General features: G+C 54.3%; 1 protein-coding gene across 1 annotated transcript in view; it reads left to right on the top strand.

Annotated features, from left to right (window-relative positions):
- The first annotated feature begins 1899 nt into the window (after positions 1 to 1899).
- The window catches only part of Papln (papilin, proteoglycan like sulfated glycoprotein), a 31880-nt gene continuing 6282 nt past the window's right edge, over positions 1900 to 27497 (top strand). The window contains exons 1-23 of the mRNA XM_026400922.2: positions 1900 to 1957; positions 4731 to 4790; positions 9755 to 9870; positions 10714 to 10774; positions 11011 to 11113; positions 12834 to 12964; positions 14045 to 14168; positions 14622 to 14702; positions 14794 to 14966; positions 15077 to 15203; positions 15669 to 15795; positions 16164 to 16229; positions 16708 to 16915; positions 17494 to 17676; positions 17814 to 17955; positions 22197 to 22277; positions 22490 to 22751; positions 23854 to 23956; positions 24281 to 24419; positions 25395 to 25860; positions 26564 to 26701; positions 26895 to 27019; positions 27215 to 27368. Of these exons, the coding sequence (XP_026256707.2) occupies positions 4737 to 4790; positions 9755 to 9870; positions 10714 to 10774; positions 11011 to 11113; positions 12834 to 12964; positions 14045 to 14168; positions 14622 to 14702; positions 14794 to 14966; positions 15077 to 15203; positions 15669 to 15795; positions 16164 to 16229; positions 16708 to 16915; positions 17494 to 17676; positions 17814 to 17955; positions 22197 to 22277; positions 22490 to 22751; positions 23854 to 23956; positions 24281 to 24419; positions 25395 to 25860; positions 26564 to 26701; positions 26895 to 27019; positions 27215 to 27368 (3164 nt within the window). The 5' untranslated portion in view covers positions 1900 to 1957; positions 4731 to 4736. The remainder of the gene's footprint in view (positions 1958 to 4730; positions 4791 to 9754; positions 9871 to 10713; positions 10775 to 11010; positions 11114 to 12833; positions 12965 to 14044; positions 14169 to 14621; positions 14703 to 14793; positions 14967 to 15076; positions 15204 to 15668; positions 15796 to 16163; positions 16230 to 16707; positions 16916 to 17493; positions 17677 to 17813; positions 17956 to 22196; positions 22278 to 22489; positions 22752 to 23853; positions 23957 to 24280; positions 24420 to 25394; positions 25861 to 26563; positions 26702 to 26894; positions 27020 to 27214; positions 27369 to 27497) is intronic.

Here is a 27497-nt window from a genome sequence, read left to right as displayed (position 1 = left end):
GCCCCAGGCTACCCCGATCCCCAAATGGAAGGGGGTCTCTGGTTCTGCCAGTGCGTGGCTTGGAGCCAGTACAGAAGGGAATTTACAATAGGAAGGAAGTTTTCTGAAAATTTTCTGAAACTACCTTATTTCTGTGCACTGATTATTGCTGGGCACTGTGCTCCCTGGTCAGAGTGGGCAGAGGAGTGGGCAGAGGAGAACGTGAGAACATGAGGCCCAAAGACAGTGAGTGGCCGGCCTGGCTGTGGGCGGGTCCTGCTTCCCCAACCTCAGGGGTCTCTCTGCAGTTGGGGAGAGGAGTAAGAAGACCCAAGTCTGGGTGTCTGAGACAAAGGGATCAAAGGAAATCCAGGAGCAGATCAGTAGGATGAACTCCTGGGGCCTCAGCTGCCCCATTCAGCCTTGGGAGAAGCATTTCTCTCCCATTAACAGGGACCTTTGACCAAGCTCAGAAAGGTCCTAGCTGGAGGGGCCAGGGAGTAGGACTTTTAGAATGGAAGAAACTATTTTTTTTTTTCTTCTAGAGAGGCTCTGGGTAATTCCACTCTGCTTTCTCTGCCAAGCTTTATCTTTGCCCAAGAATTCACACTCCTCCCCAGGGGCCCCTGGGACACAGCTGCTGCAGCCCCTCCTCTCTACCCTGATAGGTAAGAAAGGCCCTGGGGTTTGTGTTTTAACATGCACTCTGTCCCAGCATCAGCGAGGGCTCAAGGCAACCGACTGCAAAAGCCCAGCTCTGAAGAGGGCTGAGCTCCCCCATGGGTGACTTTTCTCTGCTCACAGGAGATCAGGGAGAAGTGACTGGCCAGAGCCAGCAAGGGGCCAAAGGCAGAAGAGGATGGGGGGGGGGGGGGACCAGCCTTTGTGAGCTTCCCACCTTCCACAGGCTCAGGGCCAGTGCCATTTTCCTACAGATGAGTGAATTCCAGTTTTAGAAAAGGAACGACAGGCAAGGGGTGCTTTGCTTGTGAGAAAAGACAAGCGAGAAAGGAAATTAAATTTACCACATTTACTTAGCTCCTGCCTTAAGGCCAACCAGTGCCCTGGGCACAGGAGATGGGGATGCAGGCCTTACCCTCTGGGAACTCAGAGCTGACTCAGGGGACTGAGCACCACTGAGATGCACCACCGAACTACAGCGGCAAGAACTGAGGGAGCGGGCTGGGGATGTGGCTCAAGCGGTAGCGCGCTCGCCTGGCATGCGTGTGGGCCCGGGTTCGATCCTGAGCACCACATACCAACAAAGATGTTGTGTCTGCCGAGAACTAAAAAATAAAAATATTAAAAAAAAAAAAAAAAAGAACTGAGGGAGCAACAGCTCTGCCCAGGGGGTGGTCTGCGGAAGGCTTCCACAGGTGAAATTTGACCAGGGTTTTGAGAGATGAGTAGGAGTTAGAGGGGCTTGGGACAGTACATTCTAGACAGTGAAAAAAAGCTGGCTGGGATGTGGGGATAAGCAACACGAGTGGAGAAATTAGTTGCAGCTGAAGTAGAGAATTCAAGGGTGGAGGACAAAGAGGGTGGCTGGACACGAGGGGTGTGGGGAGTGATGGAGAGGCTACGGTTAAGGAACAAGGGCAAGTGAGATCGCAGAGGCGACTGGCGCGGACCCAAGGCAGGAATGACCCGGAGCCCCGGGAGGGGAGGAGAGGCGAAGCCAAGCCTTGGCGAGGACCCAAGCGGGTGGAGGCACGGGGCTTCTCTGGTCACCACGGAGACCTCTCCGCGGGGGCACTGTCCTCCCACGGAGATCCGAGCGGGTGTCCGCGGGGCTGGGTCGGGGGAGATGGGTGGGGGGAGATGGGCGGGGAGGAGGCCAGCCAGCGGCGGGGAGAGAAAGCCCAACCTCCGAGGGCGTTCCGCGCGGCGGGGCCGACCTCCAGGCTAGCGCAGGGGCGGGCTCCGACGGAGCGGCCCGGGCAGCGCTGCGCGGGGCTCCCGGCGCTTTCGGAGACAGGTAGGAAGGCGGAGAGGCCGGCGGTGGGCGTCAGGGGCGGCAGACCCCGGCTTCTGCAGGAATTTGCCCCGCCTAGCTCCTGGCGCTTGCGGTGTCGGAGAAAGTGGGGCGTGGGGAGCCCACCTCCCGCTCCCTCCACCGAGGTGCGCGCAGGGCGGGGTCGCCGTTCTGCACCGCGCGCCGTCCGGCCAGGGGGACAGGGTGCGGAGAACCGCTCGGCCAGGGTCCCAGGGCCCCAAGGAACCCCGCGGTCCCAGCGCCCACGCTTCCCGCCACCTTCCCTCGGAGGGACGCCGTTCTCTGCGCGTCGCAGAGGCGAGGACTTGAAGGCCCAGCGCGTCCCCTCCCGACCTGACGCTGGGGATCAGGGCCTGGGGAGCTGAAGCCCCGGAGCCCGGCTGCTGCCACAGGTGCCCGGCTGCCCCCAGCCTCACTTGCGAACCACATCTGGGGTCTTCGAGAGACGCACAGGCGCAGTCCCCGGGGTGGGGACGCAGGGCGCCCCTTCAGGGTAAGACAGAAAAGGGGGACAGCGTCATGCCAGCCCCGGCAGAACCCACATCAGTTAGGGACGGTGCAGGAGGGTGGTGCCCAGCGCCACCAAGGCGCCAGGCCCAGGTCTGCCCCGTGGGAAGCCCCAGCCCGGGTCCCGCCAGCCGCTTTGAGTCTGGTGAAGCACCACCGCGTTTGGAGTGTCCGTCCTGCGCTCTGTCCTGCCCCTGTCCAACCCCGGAGTAGCTCGGTGGCCAAACCCAGCAGAGCTGGCCCTGGAACCGGACAGGTTGTTTGTCACCACTAGTTGAAAAAACAACTTTTCAGGCTTCAGGGACTTTGGAATTGCAGATATGGAGTTGTAGTCCGGGGCATCTGCAGAGGCCGGGGTACTGCTGGTAGCAATTGTAACTTTTAATTTTTTTTTTTTTCCTTCCTGTCCTTTCTTTAGTCTCTCCCATAGCTAAGCTCACCCGCCCCTAAAGGTTTGTCTCCTTAGAGAAGCATCTCGCATAGCCAATCTTGTCATCAGCCTTAGGCTCCTACAGCCGCTCGGCTTCCCCTCCTGAGCGGATGCTGTCCCCAGAGCTGCCTCCAGCGAGGTCCGGGCCAAGCGAGGCTGGAGAGGGGAGGGCACAAATCTCCCTCACACCAACCCCAGGATTTTCGGACTTGACTATGAAAACGGTTACTAGGCGAATGATTGTTTTTACCAAGTACCCAGTACCTATGTCTATACGGGTGCCAGGGGAAATTTTGCCAAACTTGGCTTATGTATGCTGTTTTTTCCCAATAACCTGAAATCATTTTATATTAAACAAAGCAAACAAACAAAAAAAGACTTTGGTGGAATTACAGATTTTAAAATTCAAACATACAGGTCAGTACTTGTTAAATGTTTTGTACTGAACGGTACCAATTTCTTATGTCATTCTTTGATACAGTGACTAGTACATACAAGTGCAGTGTGAGCATACTGAACGCACATATACCACACTGCCTTCGCACACATGGTACACACCAAATCATACAGCCATTGTACCCACACCGCACTTGTCTGGACTTAATCTTGTATAACACACTGAGCACCTGCCTGTATGCACACTATTTATGGAGCCTGTTCATGGAGATTCTGTACAGAGAAAAGCTGGCCTGGGTTTAAAATAAGATACAAAGTCAGAGTGGTGGTGCAGGCCCCAAATCCCAGTGACTGGGATGGGAGGCCAGCCTGGGCAATTTAGTGAGACCCAATTTCAAAACAAAATTTAAAATGTATGTAGCTCAGTGGTAAAGTGACCCTGAGCTCAATCTCCATTATTTGTGTATAAATGTATATATGATACTATATATGCAATACCATGTATATGATACAATCGTGTGTGGGTGTGGGTGTGTGTATTGAACCCAGGACCTTACATATGCTAAGCACTCTCTCTACTACTGAGCTACACTTCCAGCCCCAATTAACTTTAATTTTTTTTCTTTTAATAATTTTTTTTAGTTGTCCATGGACCTTTATTTTATTTATTTATATGCGGTGCCAAGAATTAAACCCAGGGCCTCACACATGCTAGGCAAGCGCTCACTGAGCTCCCCCCCCCCCCGCCCAATTAACATTTTTAAAAGCAGTTGAATTTTAAAAATTATCTTCAGACTTAAAAAAAATTAAATAATAAAAACTGATATACAAATCTATATTTTAAATTTTATTTATTTATTTGTTTGTTTGTTTATTTACCTTAACTAGGGATTGAACCCAGGGGCTTAACCACTGAGCCACATTCCCCAGCCCATTTTATTTTTTGAGGGCCTCACTAAGTTTCTGAGGCTGGCTTTGAACCTGGGATCCTCCTGCCTCAGACTCCTGAGCCCCTGGGATGACAGGAGTGCGCCCCTGCACCCGGGCTTTTATCAGGTGCTTTTAAACAATGGGTGTAACGGCTTTTTCAGAGGAATCTCTTGGTGAATTTAAAGCAGTGACTGTGCTGACTTTTAGTATGAATTCCCTGTTTTCAACAACACAGTAGTGCTTTAATTGCCCTGTTTTTTCTCGGGTTCCCTGAAACAAGTTGTTCCTGAATGTCTGCCAGTTGCCGGGCGCTTTCTTTCCCACGTGTGTGGATGGCACAGTCGTGGAGTGCGCCTGGTGTCTTCTCTGTTTCGCACCCCGGCGGCGCTCCCTGCGCGGGTCGCCTGTGGGACCCCACACCTGGGGCTGCAGCAGCGGGAGGCGGTGCCCTGCTCCTGCCCCGCCAGCTCTAACCCGCGACCTCTCTCGCAGGTGGAAATGCGACTGTTCCTGCTTGTGCCCTTGCTGCTGGCTCCCGCGCCCGGGTCCTCGGTGAGTGCAGCGCTCCCCACCCCCGGGGGACCCTGCGGAGGAGGCGAGGCGAGGCGAGGTGGGCTGGAGCCCATCGGTGGCAGCAATTTACCCAGGAGACAGGGGGGCAATGCTAGAGAATTGGGGAAAGAGGAGGCAACCCACATCTCTGTCCTCCAGCTCCTGCAGGAGTTCCCGGGACTGCCGGCAGGGAGGCAGGGAACAATCCGTAGGGATGGCAACCTGCCACCAATGGAATGCACCCTTCAGAAGGTGGTGGGTGCATTCCACTGGGCCCTGGCTAATGCTAAGACAGGAGAGCCCTCTCTCGGTGGTGCTCCAAGGAGGAAAGTCAGGTGGGGACCATACCAGGACCAGTCAAGGTGTAGGGCAAGATGGCCCATCCCACCAGACACCTGCAGTCCACCTGGAACCAAATACTGCTGTCCCTCAGCTCCGCTATTTGAGTGTAGCTGTTTGGGGTGTTTGTCAACTTGCTCTGCCTTTGGGGTTTGCCCCTAAGCAGAACTGTCCAGTACAACCTTCTGAGAGGAGCTGCATCTTGGAGACGTTCTGATGTTCAGTAGGTGGCCTCTAGGTCCCTTGTGGCTATTGAACACTTGAAATGTGGCTATTGCCAGTGAGGAACTTTTAAATTTGACTTGGTTTTTGTTTAAATCGTCATATAATGGCTACTGGCTATGGTATTAGAGCAGAACTTAGTGGTCACAGGAAGCCAACTGGCCATCAGAGTAGCAAAGGGACCCAAAGGACAGGGTTCCTTGGAGAAGGTACCTGGGGCCTAAGGATATACAGGGAATGTTCTAGACTGCAGGAACCACTTTGGGGAGGAGAAAGTCTGTGGAGTTGGGTGCTGCCCTGGCTTGCTGGACAGAAAAGAGAGCATAGAGATAGCCCCATTCTGCCCTTGGAGAGCTCTCACTGGGGAGACCACAGCCCTGCCCAGCCTCTGTGAGGCAGGCACAGGTGGGAGAGGAAGGACCCCCCCAAGAAAGGACCCAAACCTTGTGTCGCTGTAGGGAGGGCAGGGCTAATGCCACCTCTGTAGAATGCAGGAGGAAGATGAGCAGGGCAGGCCGGGATGGAGGTCCGTGGTGGGCACTGAGAAGTGGTGGGCTACAGCCATCCTTCTCCACTACCTGCCACCTTCCCATGTCACCTCTGCTACCCTGTGACCCTTGCTTCCTAAACGCTACACTCAGATCCTTCAGGGAGTTCTGATGTCCCAGCTGCATGCAAGTCAAAGCCCAGGTGGAGGGGCCATCATGATCCCAGGACAAAATCCCAATGTATGACCCTAGCCAAATCACCAAGCCTAAGATTCCCCTAATTTGGGAGTTTCAATGCCCATCACTCAGATGAAACAAACCAGAGCACCCTGGGTCCTTTTTCCCTTAGGAATACCTGGAGTAATCTCTTGCCTCCTCCTATTCCCAGCATCTAGTCCCAGATGGGGCTGGTCATGGCCTGGGCTGAGAACCCTGCTCCTGCTGTCCTCTACCCATCTGGTGAATGGGGTCTGGCCCAAGCTGGAAGCTCAGCTGCTTTCATTTCTGGTTCCAGCTGGGACAGGGTCTCCCATAAGATTCCCAGCACCTGGGGATCATTCTCAGTGCTGAACAGGGGTTGACTTGGATGATTTAAGGAGGCAGCTGGCCTCCATTCCCACAATTAAAGGCTGGTGCCCCAGCCTCCATTCCCACCTGCCTCCTCTCCATCTCTCTCCCTCCCCGATACACCACCTTAAGCTGATTCCCCTGGAAGCAGTGCAGCAGAAAGGGGGCTCCTGATTTGCTCCTGGTGGGGGCGGGGTGGATGTTGAACACAGCACAGGGCAGGCAAGGACAGGCCCAGGGCGAGGCTGGCTGCATCAGCCCTTTCTGGCTTCACACCATCATACAGCTCGTGGTCTGGGTAATTACAGGGAATAAAACATGCTGGTGCCACTCGTGACTAAACATGTTCCTTCCGTGGAGAGATGGGACGGAGAGGGGCACAGCACAACGGGGGGAATCACCCAGGCTAGGGCTCTCCAACGCTGACTGCTGGTGGCCTGGCACATAGATGCCATTCTCATGGGTGCTGGGTGCAGGAAGCCGGAGAATGTTTGTAAGGCATCTCACCTTCGAGAGAGCCCTGTGTTCATGCAGGGCCTGGTGGCACAGTGACTCAAGAGGTTGAGGCAGGAGGATCCCAAGTGTTTGAGACCAGCCTTGGCAACTTAGTGAGACCCTGTCTCAAATAAAAATTAAAAAGGACTGGGCTGGGGTTGTGGCTCAGTGGTAGAGCGCTTGCCTAGCTTGTGTGAGGCACTGGGTTCGATTCTCAGCACCACATAAAAATAAATAAAGGCCCATCAATGACTCATAAAATATTTTTTAAACAAGGACTGGGGGTGGGGGCTGGGGTTGTGGCTCAGCAGTAGAGCACTTGCCTAGCACATTCAAGGACCTGGGTTCCATCCTCAGCACCACATAAAAAATAAATAAAATAAAGGACTGGGGGTGTAGCTCAGTGGTAGCTAAGTGTAGCTAAGTGGATTCACTCCACTGTACACCCACACACCCTGTATTCAGACCAGTCCCCACTTCATCCTGATGGGCACAAGGTGACTCCGTGGTAGGGAGGTCCCACTTCACCTTGACCGCATCAGCTTGCCCAGCCCAGCCCGGCCTTAGGGAAGGGGGGATTTGGAGAAGCTCAGGTACCTGGATGAGGGAACCAAGACAGACATCCAAAGGGGCCTGGGTCAGAGAACCAGAGCTAGGCCCACACCCACAGGGAGAGAAGGCTCAGCCCTCTCACCACGGGGTGGCCAGGGCTTGATGCCTACGGGGAAGAGGTGTTGGAATCCGGGCCTGCACTGCCCCTCGTCCCTGGGAAGCTACTGGCCACTGCTCAGTCACTTCCTTTTTAAACTAGAAACTTAATCCAAGTAAAATCAGCTTCTATTTCGTTGAGGGACTACTTTGATACTTGGCTCACTGGTTTTGAAAGCTTATCGCCTTTGTGGCAGCGGGAACTGAAGATGATGCTCAAGACTGAGAACAGAGCCCTCTGGTATGCCGGGCTCAGCAAGTTGAGTGCAGACTTCTCTGCCTGGAGTTCTGGTCAGTTATTGAGCAAGGGTGACCAGGTGTTCCGCGCTGGAGATGAGCAGCCCTCACCGGAGACCACTGTAACAGTCCCAGCAAGAAGAGCTCACGTTCCCACCTGAGCGTTCTCTAAAAATGGGGGGGGGGCTTTCTATTCCTGAAGAGTCTTATGTGGCAATACCCTCAAATAAAGTCCTCTTCCAGAAAATGGGACGTGTTTGCAGTCCATCATCTGCTTCCTGGCAGATTGTGAAGGCAAGTCAGATTCCTGTCCAGCTCCTTAGGACTTACCTAATGTTTCATTTGGCCGCCCCTGAGAGGCAGGCAGGGAGACAGTCCCACAATGACAGCCTGGCCGTTATGCCCAGTCGTTCCTGTGTGGCTTCCTGTCTTTCTGCCTCACATTTGTTATGCAGTGGGTTCTATTGGGTTGTTCTGAGGATTAAGTGAGAGAATATGGGTGTCATGTGTGGACTTCTGATGCTAGCTGCAAAATGTCAGATCTTTCTGGTTCCCAGGACTTAGAATCCTTCTTTATGAAGCCTCTAGTCCTTCATTCCCCCACAGATTAAAAGGCTGCTCCCATTCCAGCCATCACATCCGTTTTCCAGTCATCGGGAAGGCATGAGGAGGAAGAAGAAAAGGATAAATACACACGCAAGCCCAACACTTTTACTTACATGACACTGGTGAGAATTTAGTGATGTAGCCACAGTTAGCTGCAGGAAGTTAAGAGAATTTGGCTAAAAGTCAAGTTTTCAAAGATTCTCTCATAATGGGGGAAGGGGAGTGGCTATTGAGGTACTCTTGGAAGTCTCTGCCACAGATCAGCAGGAAGAGACCACAGCAGTCTCCCTCCAGGATTAGATTAAGTTCCCAGTTTCATAGGCTAGAGCTCTAGAAACTTCTAGAAACAAGTGCCACCAGGCTTGGTGTGGGAACCTGGGGAAGCATTTCTCTGCCTGTGGGTGACATTCCCGTCCTACTTGAGGCCTTCCTGCCCTTTTATATGTCCATTTTTGGGGGCTCATGCTCATGATCAGTGGGCTGCAGACCCTTTAGTTCTAAGCTAGGCTCTGGCCAGAGTATATCATTGTCAGGGGGAAAAGTCTCTGTTCCTGGGTTGGCAGTTTCCCTACCATGTCTGGCAAACAGTAGGAGTTCAAGAGATGCTGCTGGTACTGGCTACTTTGCCAGGTAAGAAAACCACAGCTGACTGAGGTTAGGTGATGACCCAAGGACATGCAGCTGTGTGTCCCTGTCTTATATTGATCCCTTTTTTCCTTTAAGGTTCCCTCCCCACATCAATGTTGACCCACAAAAACCTGTGCACAGCCCGGCCATAAAGCCCCTCACCCAGGGTAGCAGGCCCTGGAAGTTCTGGCCCTTCCCTGATGCATGGACCCTTTTAACACCCTCTCTCCCACACTCAGGCCTGACTTAGTTCCTATGATAAAGCCTCGTTGATTTAATTCTTCTTATTTTATTTTTTGGTACCAGGGATTGAACCCAGGGGCACTTGACCACTGAGCCACATTCACAGCCCTTTTTATTTTTTATTTGAGACAGATGCTTGCTAAGTTGCTTAGGGCTTTGCTAATTTGCTGAGGCTGGACTTGAACTTGTGATCCTCCTGCCTCTGCCTCCCAAGCTGCTGGGATTACAGGCCTACAGTGTGCCATCAGGCCACTCTGAAGCTTGCTACTTTTGTAAGTGAGCATTTTGGGATGCCAGGGCAGTGTTGCTGTGTCCTACAGGCCTTTTGAACAGGTAAGGGAGTGGTTTTAGGCAAAGGGCCCTTATGGGGGCTCCTAGCTCAAGTCCCTGATGGGTGATGCTGACTCACAAGCCTGAGCATGCCTTTTTCAGGCTCCCAAGGTGAGGCGGCAAAGTGACACCTGGGGCCCTTGGGGCCAGTGGAGTCCCTGCAGCCGGACCTGCGGAGGAGGCATCAGCTTCAGGGAGCGCCCCTGCTACTCCCAGAGGTAGGGGAGACTAAGGATTGCCCAAAGAGGGCAGGTGCAAGGGAGGCCGGTTACTGGGTCAGGAGCGAGGCATCAGGGGCCAGCAAACGACATTCATTTTGGAAGCAGCCTCAGTGGAGTATAGGAAAGCAAATCATTTCCTGTGTACTTACCCACCCATTTCAACCATCAGCCTTGATTTGGAGGAACTGGAGCTGGTCTGCTTTTTCCACCCCTGAGCCTCGGGCTCCTCATTTGCAGTAAATTGTTATGTTTTTAAAAAAATTTTTTAATTCCCGTGGTTTTTATTATTATTTTACCTCCAGCAGCTTTGTCAAGTGTAGATGTTCGCCACTTAAGTGATATTATTAAGCACTTAGTATGTGCTCTGCACTCTGATGGGTTCTGTGGAGGAGGTGGGGACCAAAAGAAGAGTGTGTCCTTCCAATTCATTCCTGAGAACATGTGTGAGAAGAGGGTGGGGTGAGAGGGAGAAAAAAACGTGTTATTCTAAGTGCCCTACACTTATTCACTCCGTAAATTTTAAACTAGTCTCACAGGTCGGTAAATATTACGTCCATTTCCAAGGGCAGAATTTGGATCTTCCCTGGAAATTTGCTTTAAAGAGGCCTGATGGTGCCGAGTTAGACCAAATGCAGCATAGTCAGGCTTCTGTCACTTCTCCCGGAGGAACAGGACTAATGGTGCCCACCCAAGGGGATTTGTGTGTGCGCACACCCCTCCCCATCTAGCCGCCCCTCTGACCCAGCCTTGCCCACCTGGAAGCCCCACCAAAGCTGGGGGCCTGCAGGAGGGCCCAGGATGGGGCGGGATGTTGGGGTCTTCCTGGTCTTCTGCCCGCAGGAGAGATGGAGGCTCCAGCTGCGTGGGCCCAGCCCGGAGCCACCGCATTTGCAGCACCGAGGTAAAGGTCACCTCTCCAAGGCGCACCCGGCTGAGGCCCCCGGGGCACCCTCCCTTGGTGGCTCCTGAGCGCCTTCTGCACCCGTACCCCGGGGAGCGGCCTTGAGCGCCGCAGCTGGCTGGGGCGCGGGCCGGAGGCTGAGGACCCAGGGCTCCAGGCACGGGCGGTGGGAGGGGACAGGTCCCGGCCTCCGGGGCGCCCACGCTGGGACCCACTTTCCTGCTCCGGCCCCGCAGAGCTGCCCCGACGGCGCGCGGGACTTCCGGGCCCAGCAGTGCGCCGAGTTCGACGGCGCCGAGTTCCAGGGCCGGCGGTACCGGTGGCTGCCCTACTACGGCGGTAAGCGCCTGGCGTCTAGGGGGCTTCTGTGCACACCGACTCGCAGTCCTTGTCACCATACTTTAGACGCCTGGTCACATGTGTCTTCCAGAATCTCCAGTACCCTTAGCCCGTGCCCTTTGCAACACAGCACGGTTGTCATTTTGACGCCTTTGGGGACCTTTCCCGTCTCTGCATGTATTCTGAACGCTGTGGTCTGCAGCGTTTGGAGCGGTTTTGTTCAGCCCAAGGCTCTCTGCCCGTTGCACAGAGGTGGAGATGGGGAGGGAGGGGTAGGATCGGTGAACCATGGTGCAAACTGCAGACAGGGTTTGGTTGAGAAGACCCCATTACCCCCATCTGGGGCCTGAGGACAGGGTCTGGGTAACGCTGAGCAGGGTGGAGGTCGCTAATTTTTAGAAAGATACAGTTCAAGATAAAAACACCAACGTGTATGTAATTAAGACATTTAGAGAAGTCAGAAGCCTTGCGATGACCCTGAGTGTGTGTTTTCACTACTGGAGACAAATGACATCAGTGAACACCGAGTATTCTGTCCTCTGTGTGTGCTGTGTGGGGGCTACTCTGACCAGTAGGGATGCCCCCTGCAGCCCCTGGGAGGTGGGAGGAGCTTTGGCATTCAGTAATCCTGCCGCATCCTGGGGTGGATATGTGCAAAAAATAATTCTTATCTATCCACATGATAGAAAAATGGAAACAGGAAAAAAAATGTTAAAAATAGTCTAGGTAGGTGCTGTGGCTCATGCCTGTAATCCCAGTGGCTTGGGAGGCTGAGGCAGGAGGATTATGAGTTCAAAGCCAACCTCAGCAAAAGTGAGGTGCTAAGCAACTCAGTGAGACCCTGTCTCTAAATAACATACAAAGTAAGGCTGGGGATGTGGCTCAGTGGTTGAGTGCCCCTGAGTTCAGTCCCTGGTATCCCCCCACCCAAAAAAAAAAAAAAAGTCTAGGAGGTCCTCCTCATTGTGGAGTTGATTAAAGTCCTGTTATCACTTTGGCTGTTCATGTGTAATACCTAGATAGTAAATACAAGTGCCCTACCCTCACAGCCTCTTACCATCACTGTCAGCAGTCCATGCTAGCTCTTTTTACATTTTCTCTATATTGTTTGCATATGGGCAATTATTACACAGTAATTTCCATTTTTCTTTTCCCCTTGTGCTGAGTATCAAACCCAGAGACTGACACATGCTAGCCAAGTGTTCTGCCACTGAGCTGCCCCCTCAGCCCTCTTTATTTTATTTTGAGACAAGGTCTTGCTAAATTGCCCCAGCTGGCAACTTGGTATCCTCCTGCCTCTGCCTCTGGAGTAGCGGAGGTGCCACTGTGCCCAGCATCATTCTGTGTTTGAAAGTGTTTTCCCATTTAAATGTACAGTCTCCATAATCCTCACTTGAACTGCATGGTCAAGCACACACAACACTTCCTTGATAATCAGGGTAGACTATGAACACCTGAGCTACTCTCATGCTGGGGTAGATCTCCTTAAGAGTGTAGCTTTTTCTTTATTCTGGGATTTCTCCTTGACTGGGTCCCCAGAGACCCAGATGGGGGACATCTCTTCTGCTTGGGATGAGGGTGAGATTCTGTGCCACCTTGGGGGCTGAGGCAAGGGCCTCATCTCCCAGTCATACATGAGCTCCTGGGCCTGCCTGAGCCTCCCTGCTTCAAGGCCAGGCCTTGGGCCCAGATCTCAGCTTTGCCCTCTTGCCCATCCTAGCCCCAAACAAGTGTGAGCTGAACTGCATTCCCAAGGGGGAGAACTTCTACTACAAACACAAGGATACCGTGGTGGACGGGACACCCTGCGAGCCTGGCAAACGGGATGTCTGTGTGGATGGCAGCTGTCGGGTGAGTTGTGTCTCCCCCCCCTGAGCTGGCTGGAGGCCTCTGCGGATACCTGTTCACCACCAGCAGGGCCAGGTGGCTGTCAGGAGCCCAGTGTCTTCTCAAGTTACCAGGACACCAAGCCCAACTCTGAGGATGCTTTATAGCTATCACAGATGACCTCTCATCCCCTTCTCCTTACCCCTGAAGAATGCTGACCTTGGGCTGGAGTTGTGGCTCAGTGGTAGAGCGCTCGCCTAGCATGTGTGAGGCCCTCGGTTTGATCCTCAGCACCACATAAGAATAAATAAATAAAATGAAGATATTGTGTCCAACTAAAAAATAAATATTAAAAAAAAAAAGAATGCTGACTTGTAAAAGGAACTCTGGGTGGCATGCTAAAACTGACTTCAGTAAAAATCAAACCCATGCCAGGCACGGTCATGCAAGCCTGTAATTTCAGTGGCTCAGGAGGCTGAGGCAGGAGGATTGCAAGTTCAAAGTCAGCCTCAGCAATTTAACAAGGCTCTAAGCAACTCAGCAAGACCCTGTCTCTAAATAAATATAAATAAAGGGCTGGGGATGTGGCTCAGTGGTGAAGCGCCCCTGGGTTCAATCTCCAGTCCCAAAACCAAACAGAAACCAACCCCAACCAAACCCATCACTAAGGGATGGCTGTAGGTGCTTGGATGGTAGTGCTGGGACTCTCTCCTCTTGGTTTTGCTCCTCTCTGGGTCAAAGTCAGGCAAATTCTTTCCAGGAGGTGTAACAAGATGGCCTCCCACAGCTTCAGGTCCCTGTGGTACCAGCTGGCAACTGCAGGGCATGGCCACTTTCCCAGGAGTCCCAGCAACTTGGACTGGCCTCTGATCTGAAGAGGGCGATTGACCTGCTGGTTTGCCAAAGCCACGTTTGGGGAGCTCCCTCCAACTTGTGTGAGGAGAGGTGACCTCCAGTGGAGTTAGGGTGTAGTCACCAGAGAAAGGGAGACACTACAGGCCAGGTGTGCTCAGCCGTCCCTGGCTTGCAACTGAGTAACTCCCGAGCACCTCTGTCCTGCCTGGTCCGTGTCCCCTTCTGCTTTCTCATATCCCTCCCTGGCAGGTTGTCGGCTGTGACCACATGCTAGACTCATCCAAGCAGGAGGACAAGTGTCTGCAGTGTGGGGGTGACGGCACCAGCTGCTATCCCGTCACGGGCACCTTTGATGCCAATGACCTCAGCAGAGGTAGGGGGCCCCTGTAGGGGGGTTCTGTTGCCTGCCTGGCGCTGGCCTGTCTTCCTCTCTGGACCAGGCTCCAGGCCAGGTGGCTTCATGACCACCAGTGCGTCTGTTGGGTCTCATCCTAACAGCTCCCTGTGGCTGCAGGGAGGAGACCACACTCTCAACTACTTGTCCATTCTGATCTCATGCTGTTGACACCGAGAAGCCGCTTCTCATCCCTTTCCCCCTGGTCCCCACTCTGTCCCTGCCCCCTCCCCAGTCTTCCTGTCTCTTTGGCCTTCATAAAGCTTTTCCTCTGTCAGGAACACTGACCCCCAAGCAGCCCAGCCTGCCTGTCCCCCCTCCCTTCATCTGTGCCTCTTGGCACTTGAACCCCCAAGGACAGCTCCTTCCTGGGGTCTGAGGGGTGCCAGACAAAGTAGCTCAGACCCCCACCCCTGAATCTCTGCCCATCAGGCTACAACCAGATCTTCATAGTTCCCATGGGGGCCACCAGCATCCGCATCGAGGAGGCTGCTGCTAGCAGAAATTTCCTGGGTGAGGCAGCAGTTTGGGTGCTGGGTGAGTTTGGTCTGTGTGGGAGGAGCCTCTGCCCTCAGGGCTGACCAGGGCACTTGTCCCTACACAGCGGTGAAGAATGTCCGCGGTGAGTACTATCTCAACGGGCACTGGACCATCGAGGCAGCCCAGGCCCTGCCAGTGGCCAGCACCATCCTGCAGTACGAGCGGGGTGCCGAGGGGGACCTGGCCCCTGAGCGGCTCCAGGCCCGTGGTCCCACCTCAGAGCCCCTGGTCATTGAGGTGAGCAGGGACCTGGGTGGCATAGGGACTGGCACACAGCTGGGCTGGGAGTCTCAGCCTGAGGCTGGCCAGTGGGACGGCCTGACCTCAGCAGGGACCCCCCTGCACAGCTCCTCAGCCAGGAGCCCAACCCCGGTGTGCGCTACGAGTACCACCTGCCCCTGGGCAGCCCCCAGCCAGGTGTCTTCAGCTGGAGCCACGGCTCATGGAGTGACTGCAGTGCCCAGTGTGGTGGTGGTGAGCACCCGGCCGGTGGCCAGGGGAGGGAGCAGACCCTGGGTTCAAGGCACTGCAAGCCACACAGGTGGGCAAGTAGCAGCTCTCTCAAGGCAGGGCAGAGGCAGTGAGGACTGGTAGGTGAAAAAATCTCAGGTTGTGGGGTCACCTTGGGGATACTTGGGGATCTGTAGGATTCCATGCAGGACCCCAAGAGGAGGACTTGACATTATTCCATTGGGAGTGGAGGGCAGGCCAGCAGCTGATGACCAGGTGTCAGGCTCAGCTGTCACTCTTGGCTAAGACTCTGAGCCTTGGTTTCCTCATCTGTAAATTGGGGGTGATGATCAGGCCCACCTGAGAGGGTTGTCTGATACTTAATCAGGATGACCTTTGGGTGGAGTCCAGAGCAGTGCCTGGCCCAGAGAAGGAGTGTTTCCTGAGAGTTGACGGACGGCTGCCCTCCTTGGCTCTGACCCCACACAGGTCACCAGTCCCGCCTGGTGTTCTGTACCATCGACCATGAGGCCTACCCCGACCACCTGTGCCAGCGCCAGCCTCGGCCGGCTGACCGTCGCCCCTGCAATCCTCAGCCTTGCCCGCAGACCAAGCGGTGAGGCCCTTGTGGGCCCCTTCCACTCGTGGTGGGGCCCAGGAACCTGGGTGGGAAGGGAGGGGGGTGTCTAAGGTGCTTTTGGAGTAGGACAAAGAGGTTGGGGGGCCCAGGGCTCTGCAGAGCTGTGGCTGGGGACTCTGAGGGAGTCCATGAAGGGCCCTGAACATGAGGCCCAGGGCCCTTCTCTCCACCCTCATATGTCCACGGGGTCCTCAGAATGTCCAGGCTGGTGGCAGCGGGCTGGGGACAGTCCTGGAGGTCCCTGCCTGAGTCACAAGGGGCTTAGCTTGGCACATGCTAGGGATGAGCCAGGGGTCTGGCTAAGGGCCTGTCGGCAGCAGCAATGCCTTTGTTCGTGCACAAAGGATCTCTTACCTGCACCGGCCCGGAGCCTGGCGCCGTGCTGGGGCCCAGCGTGTGTGTGGGAACAGGTAATCTGGCCACGGGCTCCCGCAGTGCTGCCCACCGGCCTTGGTGGCAGCGATCCTTGTGAGCTGGTGGTGGGCTTGGCTTTGCATGGTGTGTGGGGGTCACCCTTTCCTCTAGGGCCACACGTTGGGGAGCCATCTAAGACTTTCCCATCTAGGGTTGGACACAAAGAAACGGCCTGGCTGGGGCGCTGGGGACCTGGTGAGAAGGAAGAGGGATCTGGGGTGAGCAAGGATAGGGACGCTGAGGAGCACCGGCCAGGCTCAGTGGTCAGGATCCCTCAGATGGCCATTGAATGGTGGGGGCATGCCTGGGAGGGCCTCCTGTGATCTTTATGCAGAGCTCTTTGTCCCCACCCTCAGGGTCCTGGATGTTCAGAGGGTGGGCAGGGCTGGAGTTAGGGTCCTCCCGACGCGTCTGCTCCTGTGTGTGAGGGCAGCTGCTCCCAGGCCAGTCTTACCCAATTTCCACCCTCACCAGCTGGAAGGCAGGGCCGTGGGCGCCCTGCTCAGCCTCCTGTGGAGGTGGCTCCCAGTCCCGCTCTGTCTACTGTGTCTTGTCTGATGGGGCCGGCGGCCAGGAGGCAGCTGAGGAGGCCGCGTGTGCGGGCCTGCCCGCGAAGCCCCTGACCACACAGGCCTGCAACCTACAGCGCTGTGCAGCTTGGAGCATGGAGCCCTGGGGAGAGGTGAGGCCCCTGGCCCTGACCAGGCTGGAAACCAGAGCTGGGCCTTAGGCCTGGGCAGCAGCAGGCTGGGCTGGAGGCTTGTCCTCTGCTGTGGAAACTGAGATCCTGGGCAGGTGGCAGTGGTCTCTGAGAGGGTCAGTGAAGGGCCCTGAGCATGAGGCCTGGCACCTCATAGGTGGCTGTCTTGGAAGCTGTGACCAGGGATGACTAGAAGCAGGTTCCTGGATCCTGGTCCTGGGCTGGATGGGAAGCCTCGGCCTTGGCCTGAAGCAGCAGCTGAGCATGTAGTTTGAGGGCAGGGGAGGGGCTTCCAGGGGCTGGGGCTGCTGGTCATTATTCAGCACCTACATTTGCTCAAGTTATAAATGAAGGGATGTGAAGAATGTCCCTTGGCCTGGTATCAGCTGCCATGGTCAGACTGTGTGACCTCAGGGGAGGACAGCCTCTCTGGGCCTGGGGTCAGGACACAGGCAATGGGATGAGTGTGCCCTATTCATACGCCAGGCCTGGTGGGCCTCGAGCTGTCCCACCCATCAGCGCCCCCTCGGGCGGCTCTTGCTGACAGCCTGACCTTGCAGTGTTCTGTCACCTGTGGTGCCGGCATCCGGAGGCGGAGCGTTACTTGCCGGGGTGATGAGGGGTCTCTGCTCCATGCCTCTGCGTGCTCCTTGGAGGACCAGCCGCCACTCACTGAGCCCTGTGTGCGTGAAGCCTGTCCCCTCCTCAATGTCCAGGCCTGGCATGTTGGCGCCTGGGGTCTTGTGAGTGTTTGTCCTTGCCCCTACCTGCTGACCCACCTGGATCTGATGTGCACCGTGGGGTGCCTTCCCTTCCCCCTCTTCCTGTGGGTGCCCCAGCCTTAGAGTCCCTATCTTCCCACTCCCACCCTTGGCCCCAGTGCTCCAAGAGCTGCAGCTCTGGGACTCGGAGGCGACAGGTCATCTGTGCCATGGGGCCGCCCAGCCACTGTCAGAACCTGCAGCAGGCAAAGCCCACGGAGGTGGAGACCTGTAACCCGCAGTCCTGCCATCTTCCTCAGGGTGAGGTTGCGGGAGGGCGGGCCCAGGACTGACCTTCCCACTCACTGCACACCCAGCTGCACTCCTGCCGGCAGCCCCCGACCGCCCTCTCTGCCTCTGTCTGCTGAAGCCTTTGCCCTTGCAAAGTCTATCTTTCTGCAACCTCAGAAGCCAGCCCTGCTTTACCGCACGGGGCAGCAGTGTCTTCCCCTCATCCCCACTGCCCCCAGCGTGCTTCATGTCTGTGCCACTCATGTCATGCTGCCGTGGTGGTTGGCATACAGCTGCTGCTGCTGTTGCTTTGTTTTTTGGGTACTGGGGTTGAACCCAGGGGTACTTAACCACTGAGCCGCACCCCCAGCCCCGACCCCTTTTTAATATTTTATTAGAGACAAGGTCTCGCTGAGTTGCTAAGTGCTTTGCTAAGTTGCTGAGGCTTTCTTTGAACTTGTGATCCTCCTGCCTGACAGGTCATCTGTGCCGTGGGGCCACCCAGCCACTGTAGGAACGTGCAGCAGGTTCCTAAGCTGCTGAGATTATAGGTGTCCTCCACCGCACGGGGGGACATATAGCTTCTTAGTCCTATTAGCTATAAGCTCTTTGAGGATGGTGTCCATGACTTCCTGTTCCTCCTTATGTTCCCCACAGAATGTACCTAGCAGGAGAGAGGTACTCGGCAATTGTTTGTTGAATGCCTGGGTGCAGGGGGAAGGAAGGGCGTCCAGGTACGGGCATCTGTGGAAGGAAGGGCACAGGCCAGCATTTGCTGGTGTGCAGATGGGTCATTGAGGAATGGGGTGGGTTGTAGCTGAGCTGAAGGGGAGGATATGGTAGAAGTGCTAGTGATCAGGACTATAGGGACCTTGAGGTGGGGACGACAGGGTGCCAGTGGAGGTGTATGGCAGGGGGCCAAAGAACCATGAGTCCACAGCAGAGAATTTTATTCGCTCTGGACTGACCAGTTGTATGGCCCTCAGCAAGCACTCTCCTCTGATAGTGCAGGCTGTGGTGGGTCCCAGGTAAATGGCGGTGGTGTTAGTGAGCCTCGGTGGGCAGGCCTAGCCACAGTGACCATCTGGAGGGTCCTCAGGGCCAGACCTTGGGCCTGGATTCTGGCCTCACCAGCAGGAAGGCACTTGGGACCCAGGTGTGGGTCTCTGGGTGGAGCTACTCTGCTGTCCAGGGCCCTGATGGCTTCCTGGAAGAGGCAGTCTTGAGCCTGCACCAGGGACAAGTAGGGGTCACATAGTAAAGCAGGAAAGGTCCCTCTCGGGCCAGGCTGAGAGGGAAGAGAATTCAATACATTGCTATTCTTATAACTGTAAAATAATGTTTGTTCAGTGTGAAAGTTTTGGAGAAATTAGAAAGTAATATGTAAAGAATTAAAATTGCCTTGAACTCTATCCATTCATGGGATTCATCTTTAAGGTATTTCCCTGAAATGTGTATGTAATTCCGATTCTGATTCTGCCCCGTCATTCTATTCTCTCGGTGGGCATTTTCCAGCTTCATGATCTCTAGGACTTCCACAGAAGTTCACAGGGTGATCACTTAGAATCTAGGTGGTTTTTGGTGTTTGGGGTAATTAATACCCTAGAGCCTACTGGTGTGTGTCAGAAGGAAGGGGAGTGGTTTGGGGCTGTCCCTTGGGGAGACCCACTGAGGGTTAGGTGTCCAAGTGCCCTCTGCTTCCTCTTCTTTCTAGGCCCTAGAGCAGTACTCTCCACAGGAAGTAGAATCTAAGTCATGCATATCAATTCAGACTTTCTAGAGCCCCATTAAAAAAGCAAAAAGGTGACCTGAGAGTGAAGTTCAGGAGTAGAGCATATGCCCAGCATGTCTGCAGCCCTGGATTCTGTCCTCAGGGCTGCAGGGGAAAAAAAAAAGTAAAAGTAAACTGATGAATTTATATTTAAGAATATATTTTATTTTCTGTGTATTCTAGTACATTCCTGTAATTCCAGATATTCAGGAGACTGAGGCCGTAGAACTGCAAGTTTAAGGCCAGCCAAGGCAACTTAGTGAAACCCTGGCTCAAAATAAACATTTTAAAAAGGGCTGGGAGGGGTGGGGATATAGCTCAGTTGTAGAGTGCCTGTCTGGTGTGCCCAAGGCCCTGGGTTCAATCCCCAGCAACACACACACACACACACACACACACACACACACACACACACACGGGCTGGGGATTCAGCTCAATGATAGAGTGCCCCTGGGTTTAATTTCCAACTGCAAAACAAATAATATATTTTATTCAATCCAATATAAATATTTTCAGTATGTATTCAGCATTTTTGGGGGGGAGGGTACTGTAGATTGACCCCAGGGGCACTTTACCACTAAGCTACATCTCTGATTCTTTTTCTTTTTTGAGATAAGGTCTTGCTAAGTATGCCTGGCTCAACATAAAAATGTTTGAGAGTTTGCATATTTTCTCTCTCTCTCTCTCTCTCCCCTCCCCCTCTCCCCCTCTCCCCCTCCCTCCCTCCCTCCCCCTCTCCCTCCCTCCCTCCCCCTCTCCCCCCCCAGTACGGGGATTGACCTCAGGGCCTTGTGCTCTACCACTGAGATGCACTCTAGCCTTTGTATTCTCTTTTACAAAATTAAAACCTGTCTTCAAAATTTAATGCATAATTTATACTTACGGCTCCTATTAATTCAGATGCTAAATTTTCACCAGAATACTTACTATAAAACTAGATTTCATGACATTTGGAGCCCAAGTTATTACAAACATACTTAAGTGTTTTTCAATAAGTGAATCAATATTGATTTTAAAATTTAGTTGTTTGTAATTAAATGAAATTGAAGACTCAGTTCCTCCATCACTTAGCCACATTTCAAGTACCCAGTAGCTGTGAGACCAGGAGGGTCCTCAGCCCTGGGGATGAGGTGATGCTCTTAGGGCTGGATGGATGCCGAGGGCTTCAGGCTTGGGACTCGAAAGACCCAGGGGAGACATTGACTGGAGCTAGAGGGAGTCACTGTGAAATTTGAGAGTACAAGTTTGGCCCCTGCCTGAGGATCAGACGGAAGTGGAGACAGATGAGAAGATGCAGGCATCTCTGGGAGCAGACTGCAGGAATTCATGCACTAGAAAGAGCTCTGGGACCTTTCATGCACGAGGCCCTGGGTTCCATCACCAGCACTGTTTAAAACAAAGAAAAATGGTGGGAATGAACGGCAGGTGTGGCCCATGAGGGCTCGCTGCCCAGGGCCTGGACTGAGCTAAGCCTACAGAGGTGGAAGAGTCGTATGAGGGGAAGCCAGAGGGCAGAACAGGCTTGGCACAGATGCCTTTAAATTTGAGGTGGCCAAAGGACAACGGACAGATTCCAAGGTTGTGAATACAGGGCCGGAGAGATGGTGGGCACTTGTCTGTGGGAGATGCAGATATGGGAAAAACTGTAAATCGGCCTCATCCCAGGTTCTGACCTGGCTATGTTAAGAAATAAAATTAAGGATCTTACTGCACACCTCTTGGTATCTTCCAATCCTAAATTACTATTTTCAATGTTCCCAGGGACTGGAAGCTGTATCCATGTAGAAAGGGAATATTCACTTATCTATTCTAATTACTCTGTTACATAGTAACATGCTTACTGTAGAAAATTAGAAAAAAATCTGTACAGTAAGCAGCCACATACCCACCATCTAACTTGTACATTTAGATGTTTTTAAAATTTTTAATATGGAATTTTAAAAACTGAGGTCAAACTTATATAATATACGGTGGTTAACTCTTTTAGTGTATGTTTGGTGATGTTAATGTTATTTTTTTTAGCCTTTTTTGCATATAGACATCCTAGGGGGGCCAAGTGTTATCTCATTGTGGTTTTGATTTGCATTTTTTTTTTTGTTATGCTGGGGGATTGAACATAGGGCCTTATGCATGCGAGGCAAGCACTCTACCAACTGAACTATGTCCCCAGCGCTGCAGTTTCTTAATGACAAGCAATGATGAAGATCTTCTTATATGCTTGACTATTTGTGTATGTTTAGAGAAATGTCTAAGTTCTTTGTTCATTTTAAAAATTGGATTATTTATCTTTTCATTGTTCCATTTTGTGTGTGTGTGTGTGTGGGGGGGAGGTTCATACCCAGAGCTTTAAGCGTGCTTTACCACTGAGCTACACCCCCAGCCCAATTAAAAAAAAAAATCTACCATATTTTGCTTTATGTGGTGGGGATGCTAATTTTGTATTTGGCTCTTCTTTTTGCTGGACCCTGCCCTCTACACTCATTGTGTTGGTTCCGTGCAGAGGTCCCCAGTGTGCAGAACTTGCATGCTGGTCCCAGGGACTCCTGGATGCCTTTGGGTCCTCAGGAAGCTCCAGCCTCAGGTGAGAAGCTGGGCCTCGGCTGCCTACCCAGGGCTTCTCATCTTCATGTCTGAGTAGGTGGTACCTGGAGGTAGAAGTCAAGGGTGGGGATGTACCAATGGCTGAGAGCAGTGGTTTAGGGGAAATGGAGGAGAGTAGGTTAGATGTGGACATGAATGGAGGGAGAGGAACCAGGTGGACACATCAGTGTGGCTTTTGCTTTGCCTTTATAGACTCCAGAGACCAGCGTTGGGCTGCTCAGGAACGGCCCTGGCTCCAGAGCAATCCCAGACGGGACCAGGGCCTCCAACTGTCAGCCCTGGGCCCAGCCCCCTCTCTGCAGCAGTCCCCCCACTGGCTGCCCCCAAGGTCTGGCTCAGGGACTAGTGACTGCAGACACAGTCCCCATGGGTGCTGCCCAGATGGCCATACAGCGTCTCTTGGGCCACAGTGGCAAGGCTGTCCTGGGACTGGGGCCTTGTGTCAGCAGAGCAGGTAGGTGCTGGGGACAGTTCTTCACCAGGTTTAAAAGAAAAAAAAAAAGGGACTGGGCCTGTGGGTGGGTGGTATCTTCACCCAGAAAAAGGGATGGGGAGGGGGTTTCAGGGCTCAGGATTAGGACTCCCAGGGTTTTGTCTCTGAGCTGCCCTGATTGTGCAATCTTGGGGCCTTGGCTTTGGAGCTGGGTACAACTTCCTGTTTTCCCTGCTGAAATCAGCCTGTGGAGAGGAGCCCAGAGGCTTGGAGAGGGCGGAGGGGTGATTCTGGCTCTAGATCTGGACCTAGCTCTCTCTCGATCCAAGTCAGGCACAGGGAAGCTGGACCAAAGCTGACCCGTTCCCAACACCCCCACCCACTCCAGCCTGGCAGAGAAGGGCTGAGCCATTCCAACCTCTGCCAAATTCCCTGGGGCTAGTTTTTCTCCTTCCAAGGCTTGCCCTGGGCAGATGCCCCTCAGGGCCTGGGGTGGAAGGGCCCAGGTTTTGGGGTCAGTAGCCTGGGGATGATTGTCAGCCCAGCCACTTACTAGCTGTGCCATGGGTGAGTTAAAGCAAGTTACTTAATCTCTGTTCTTGGCCTCCTCTTCTGAGAACTGGGAACAACGGTGGCCACTTGGTGGGGATTGATGTGAAGGTGAAATAGGTTAGCAATTGGCACAGAGACAGTGCTTCACCACATTTCTTTCACCTTGCTTCCCAACACCTGGTTGGTGGAGGTGAGATAAATGGTGGGCTCCTTTTAACCCCCCTTTTTGCCATCTGCTATTGTTTTGTAAAAGCTCCTTGGGAGCCTGCTATTTTGACAGGCTCAGATGAATTCCCCTTCTTAATTCATGGTAGGGTGTGTGAATCAAGTATCAGTGTTCAGGGCTGTAGCCTGTGCTTACTGTAGCCCTCACGGGCAGCCGCAAGGTGGTAGTGGACATGGGCAGAGGCAGGGGCACATGAAGTGGTATGCTCTTCCACCAGGGGTCTTACCCTCTATGCAGGGAGCCTCAGAACCTGCCTCCTGTGGTGCTGGAAGATGAGGCATGAGGGTCCCTGGAAGGCCGGGGTCAGGGCTGGGCACTGAGGGGTGCTGTGTGCTGTCTGCCTAGGTACGGATGCTGTCCTGATGGGGTGTCTGTGGCGGAGGGGCCCCAGCAGGCTGGCTGCACAAGATCTGGGAGCAGACCAGGGTCCCAGGCAGTGTCTTCCACGGTAAGCATCTGGGTCCTGTGAGAGAGGTACCAAGCTTGTCCCAGGATTTTTCCAGCTTTGACCTTGGTACAGGAAAGTTCCAGCAAGCTGGCTGGCCTGGGCCATCTGTTTGGGGGCACATGGCTTCAGAGATGGGCCTGGCTTATGGTTGGAGCTTCATTCCACATCCTCCTGGCCTCTGGTCACCCCCATCACTGAGGCTATGACCCTCAGACTTGTGGTCCTGTCTCTTCCTGGTTCCTGCTGCCCTTCCCCAGGCAGCCCAGGGTCCTCACCAAGAGCTAGACCTGTTTTCAGCCTCTCAATCCTGGGCTTTCTCTCCAGGTTCCTGAGGCCCATAGGCCCCAGGCCCAGCAGAATGAGCCCAGTGAGTGCCGGGGCTCCCAGTTTGGCTGCTGCTATGACAATGTCGCCTCTGCAACTGGCCCCCTTGGGGAGGGCTGCGCAGGCCAGCCCAGATATGGTAAGTGGACACACTCTTCTGGTCCTTCCCAGGAGGTGGCCTCTAGTCACACTGTGTCCTGCATTCCCACCCCCACCCAGTGACAGAGACCTGCCTGTCAGCTCATCCATTCCTCCCACAAATTCCCGAGTGCCTACTAGAGGTCAGGCCAGAAAACCGTGTGAGACTGTTCTTGTATCCAAGATTGTACTTGAGGCCTTCTGGCAGCTTTGGGAGTTAGAGAAAGTGGCAAGGAGGGATCCCGAGAAAAGAGAGGGCCCATGTTGTGCCTGGGAGTCAGCCTCGTCCTGAAGTGGAGACAGTGTCAGGGTGAGCAGAGCCGGGAAGGGCAGGAGTGGCCTTATCTTGCTTGGGACATGGATGGGGCAGTGGGACAGTCTTGGACAGAGTGCTGGGGCCTGGGGGGGGGTCATTGAGGCTGGAGCACGGGATGCATGGGTAGAGCTGCCAGGGACCACCATGCAGATATCAGAAGTCAGATAGGCTGGTGGTCAGGGTTTTACAGGAAGCCAGACACCTGGATGGGTGGCCATGGTCACATCTGAAAGTTGAGGTGGAGCAGGCCCTGCTGGCCAGGAGGGCTGTTAGAATGGGCGGGCTGGCAGCGGGGGGCAGGTTTGAAGGCTGGTGTAGAGTCTTGGGGACAAGGGTGGGCTCTTTGCTGGGTATTGTCACAGACCCACCAGGATGGGCACGGTAAGGTTAAGCTCTAGCTGGGGTGTCCAGTTTGGGAGGAACAAGAGGGACCTGGCCGAAGGAGCTGACAGCTGGCTGGGGCCTAGCTTAGGGCAAGTCTGGGCAGTGGACACTCTCAAGTGTTTTGTGTTCCCAAGGCCTGGTCAGTGGCCCAGGCAGGATTATAGTCACACTCCACAAACGGAGAAAGATGTGGTTCCCAAGTCTGAGGCTGAGGGGATGGTGGGTGCAGCTTTCATTGTCCACTTGGGTGACCCGTCTCACTCCTTCCCCTTCCAGCCTACCCTGTGCGGTGCCTGCTGCCCAGTGCCCTTGGCTCCTGTGCAGACTGGGCTGCCCGCTGGTACTTTGTTCCATCTGTGGGCCAGTGTAACCGCTTCTGGTATGGTGGCTGTCATGGCAACGCCAATAACTTTGCATCGGAGCAGGAGTGTATGAGTAGCTGTCGGGGGCCTCAACATGGACCCCACCATCCTGAGCCTGGGGTCTCTGGCCAGAGCACACACACAGATGGTGGCCGCAGCAGTCCCGAAGGCTCCCAGGAGCCTGGTCCGAACAGGACAGGAGCTACTGCTCCAAGACTGCCCTTGCCTTCTGGCGGCCTCTGGTGGAGAGAACAAGAGCTTGGCCCTGGGGAGGCCACCTTTGGAGACCGGCCTGGGGGCCAGGAGCTTGGTTCCAGGACCCCTGGACTGGGTGGAAATGCCAGACAGCCAGCGCCACCCTCCCACGGTTCTTCCTACAGGTGAGACCCACCTTCCCAAGGGAGAAGGATAGAGTGCCCAAGCCAGGCAGAGCTGGCTCGTCTTCCATCCCTAACTTCTGATCGCCACCTGTAACTTGCTTTCTATGGGTGGGGAAGCTGAGGCTTCAGAGACCCCATGAGACCTGGATATAGACTCCAGCTTCTGGGTTCCCTGTCAGCTCTTGCTGGTATCTAGGGCCTGTCTAGCTAGAAAATGTTGCTGGCTTCAAGTCACCCAGCTTCTCTGGGCCTCAGTTTCTTGACCTGTAACATGGTGATGTTATTTCCTGCCCTGAATTTCTCCTGGAGATTTGGTGTGGGTTCCATTCATTATTATTCTTGGGACTGGGTTATCATTAATAAGGGATTTGAAAAAAATGAAAAAACAAAACTTACAGGCCATAGGGTCAAGCATGTAGTCCGGCCACCTATGTGAATCTTATGTGGGGGTCACTCCTCAGCCTCCTCTCAGCCTCTGAGTTTCATGTGCCTTGTTGCTCTTGAAAGAGCAGGTTGAGGGGCAGCGCCTGGGCATGGTGGGCAGGTGGGAGGGGCTGGAGTCCTGAGTCCCTGGGGTGCTGGAGTTGGCTTCCCTTGGGACTCTCTGGCCCAAGTGTCTGTGACAAGCTGTTTGTTCTGGTGCCCAAGAGGTGGTCCCTGGCCCTGATGCCAGGGGGCAGAGCGTCACCTCTCACTTCTTCAGGATTAGCTTGGCAGGTTCGCAGCCCTTCCTGGTGCAGGCAGCCCTGGGGCAGATGGTGCAGCTTTTGTGTCCCAGCAACACCTCCCCGGAACCACAGGGTGGGTGGCAGAAAGATGGCCATCTTATCTCCTCTGACAGGTATGTTGAACAGGGACAGTCCTGTTTGTGTCTTTCCCTACAGTAGCCCCTCTGACCTTCCCTGGGACAGAGGTAAGTGGGCTCAGGAGTGCTCTGCAGAGCTGGGACCCACTCTGGGAGCAGCACTGGGGCCTGAGGGAGAACTCGTTGCCCTCAGGAGCCCTGAGCTCACATCGTCCCTCTTTCAATTCAGGCACCAGTTGCAGTCTGATGGCTCCCTGGTCATCAGCTCCCTGCAGGCAGAGGATGCTGGCATCTATAGCTGTGGTGGCCACGGACCAGGCAGTGACACCCAGAAGATCCAGCTTCGTCTCACAGGTGTCATAGGCCCCAGAGTGGGACTGGATGGGAGGGCCTGTGCTAGGGCTGTTCCCACCTTAGAGGGGCCTGAAGTGCTTCCATGGGTCAGCTTCTCCTGACGGCAGGAACCACACTGTGGCTCTCATTTCTCCACCCTTCCTTCCTTTCCCTTCTTTCCCAGCTCACACCTTGCTTCTCCTAACCTCATGACAGGGGAGGACATGGTGGTGCTGTCTGAGACTGAGCTGAGGCACTTTCCTCAGACCAGGGACCCAGTCCAGGACCACAGTTCTCAGGACTTCAGCCCGAGGAGGGATGCAGGGGGCCTGGGGGCTGTCTCCTCCTCACACCCACGGCCTGCAGCCAGGTAACAACTTGGCAGTGCCATCTTGCTCTCAGTCTCTCCCACCTGAGGGCAGGGACCATGGACTCCGTGGGTGAGAGAAGGGAAAGGTATATGTTGTAACCAGGCCGTGCTGGCTCCTGCATGGGGCTT

This window comes from Urocitellus parryii, chromosome 6, assembly GCF_045843805.1.
Source record: "Urocitellus parryii isolate mUroPar1 chromosome 6, mUroPar1.hap1, whole genome shotgun sequence".
NCBI lineage: Eukaryota > Metazoa > Chordata > Mammalia > Rodentia > Sciuridae > Urocitellus > Urocitellus parryii.
This window is presented reverse-complemented; position numbering and strand designations above follow the sequence as displayed.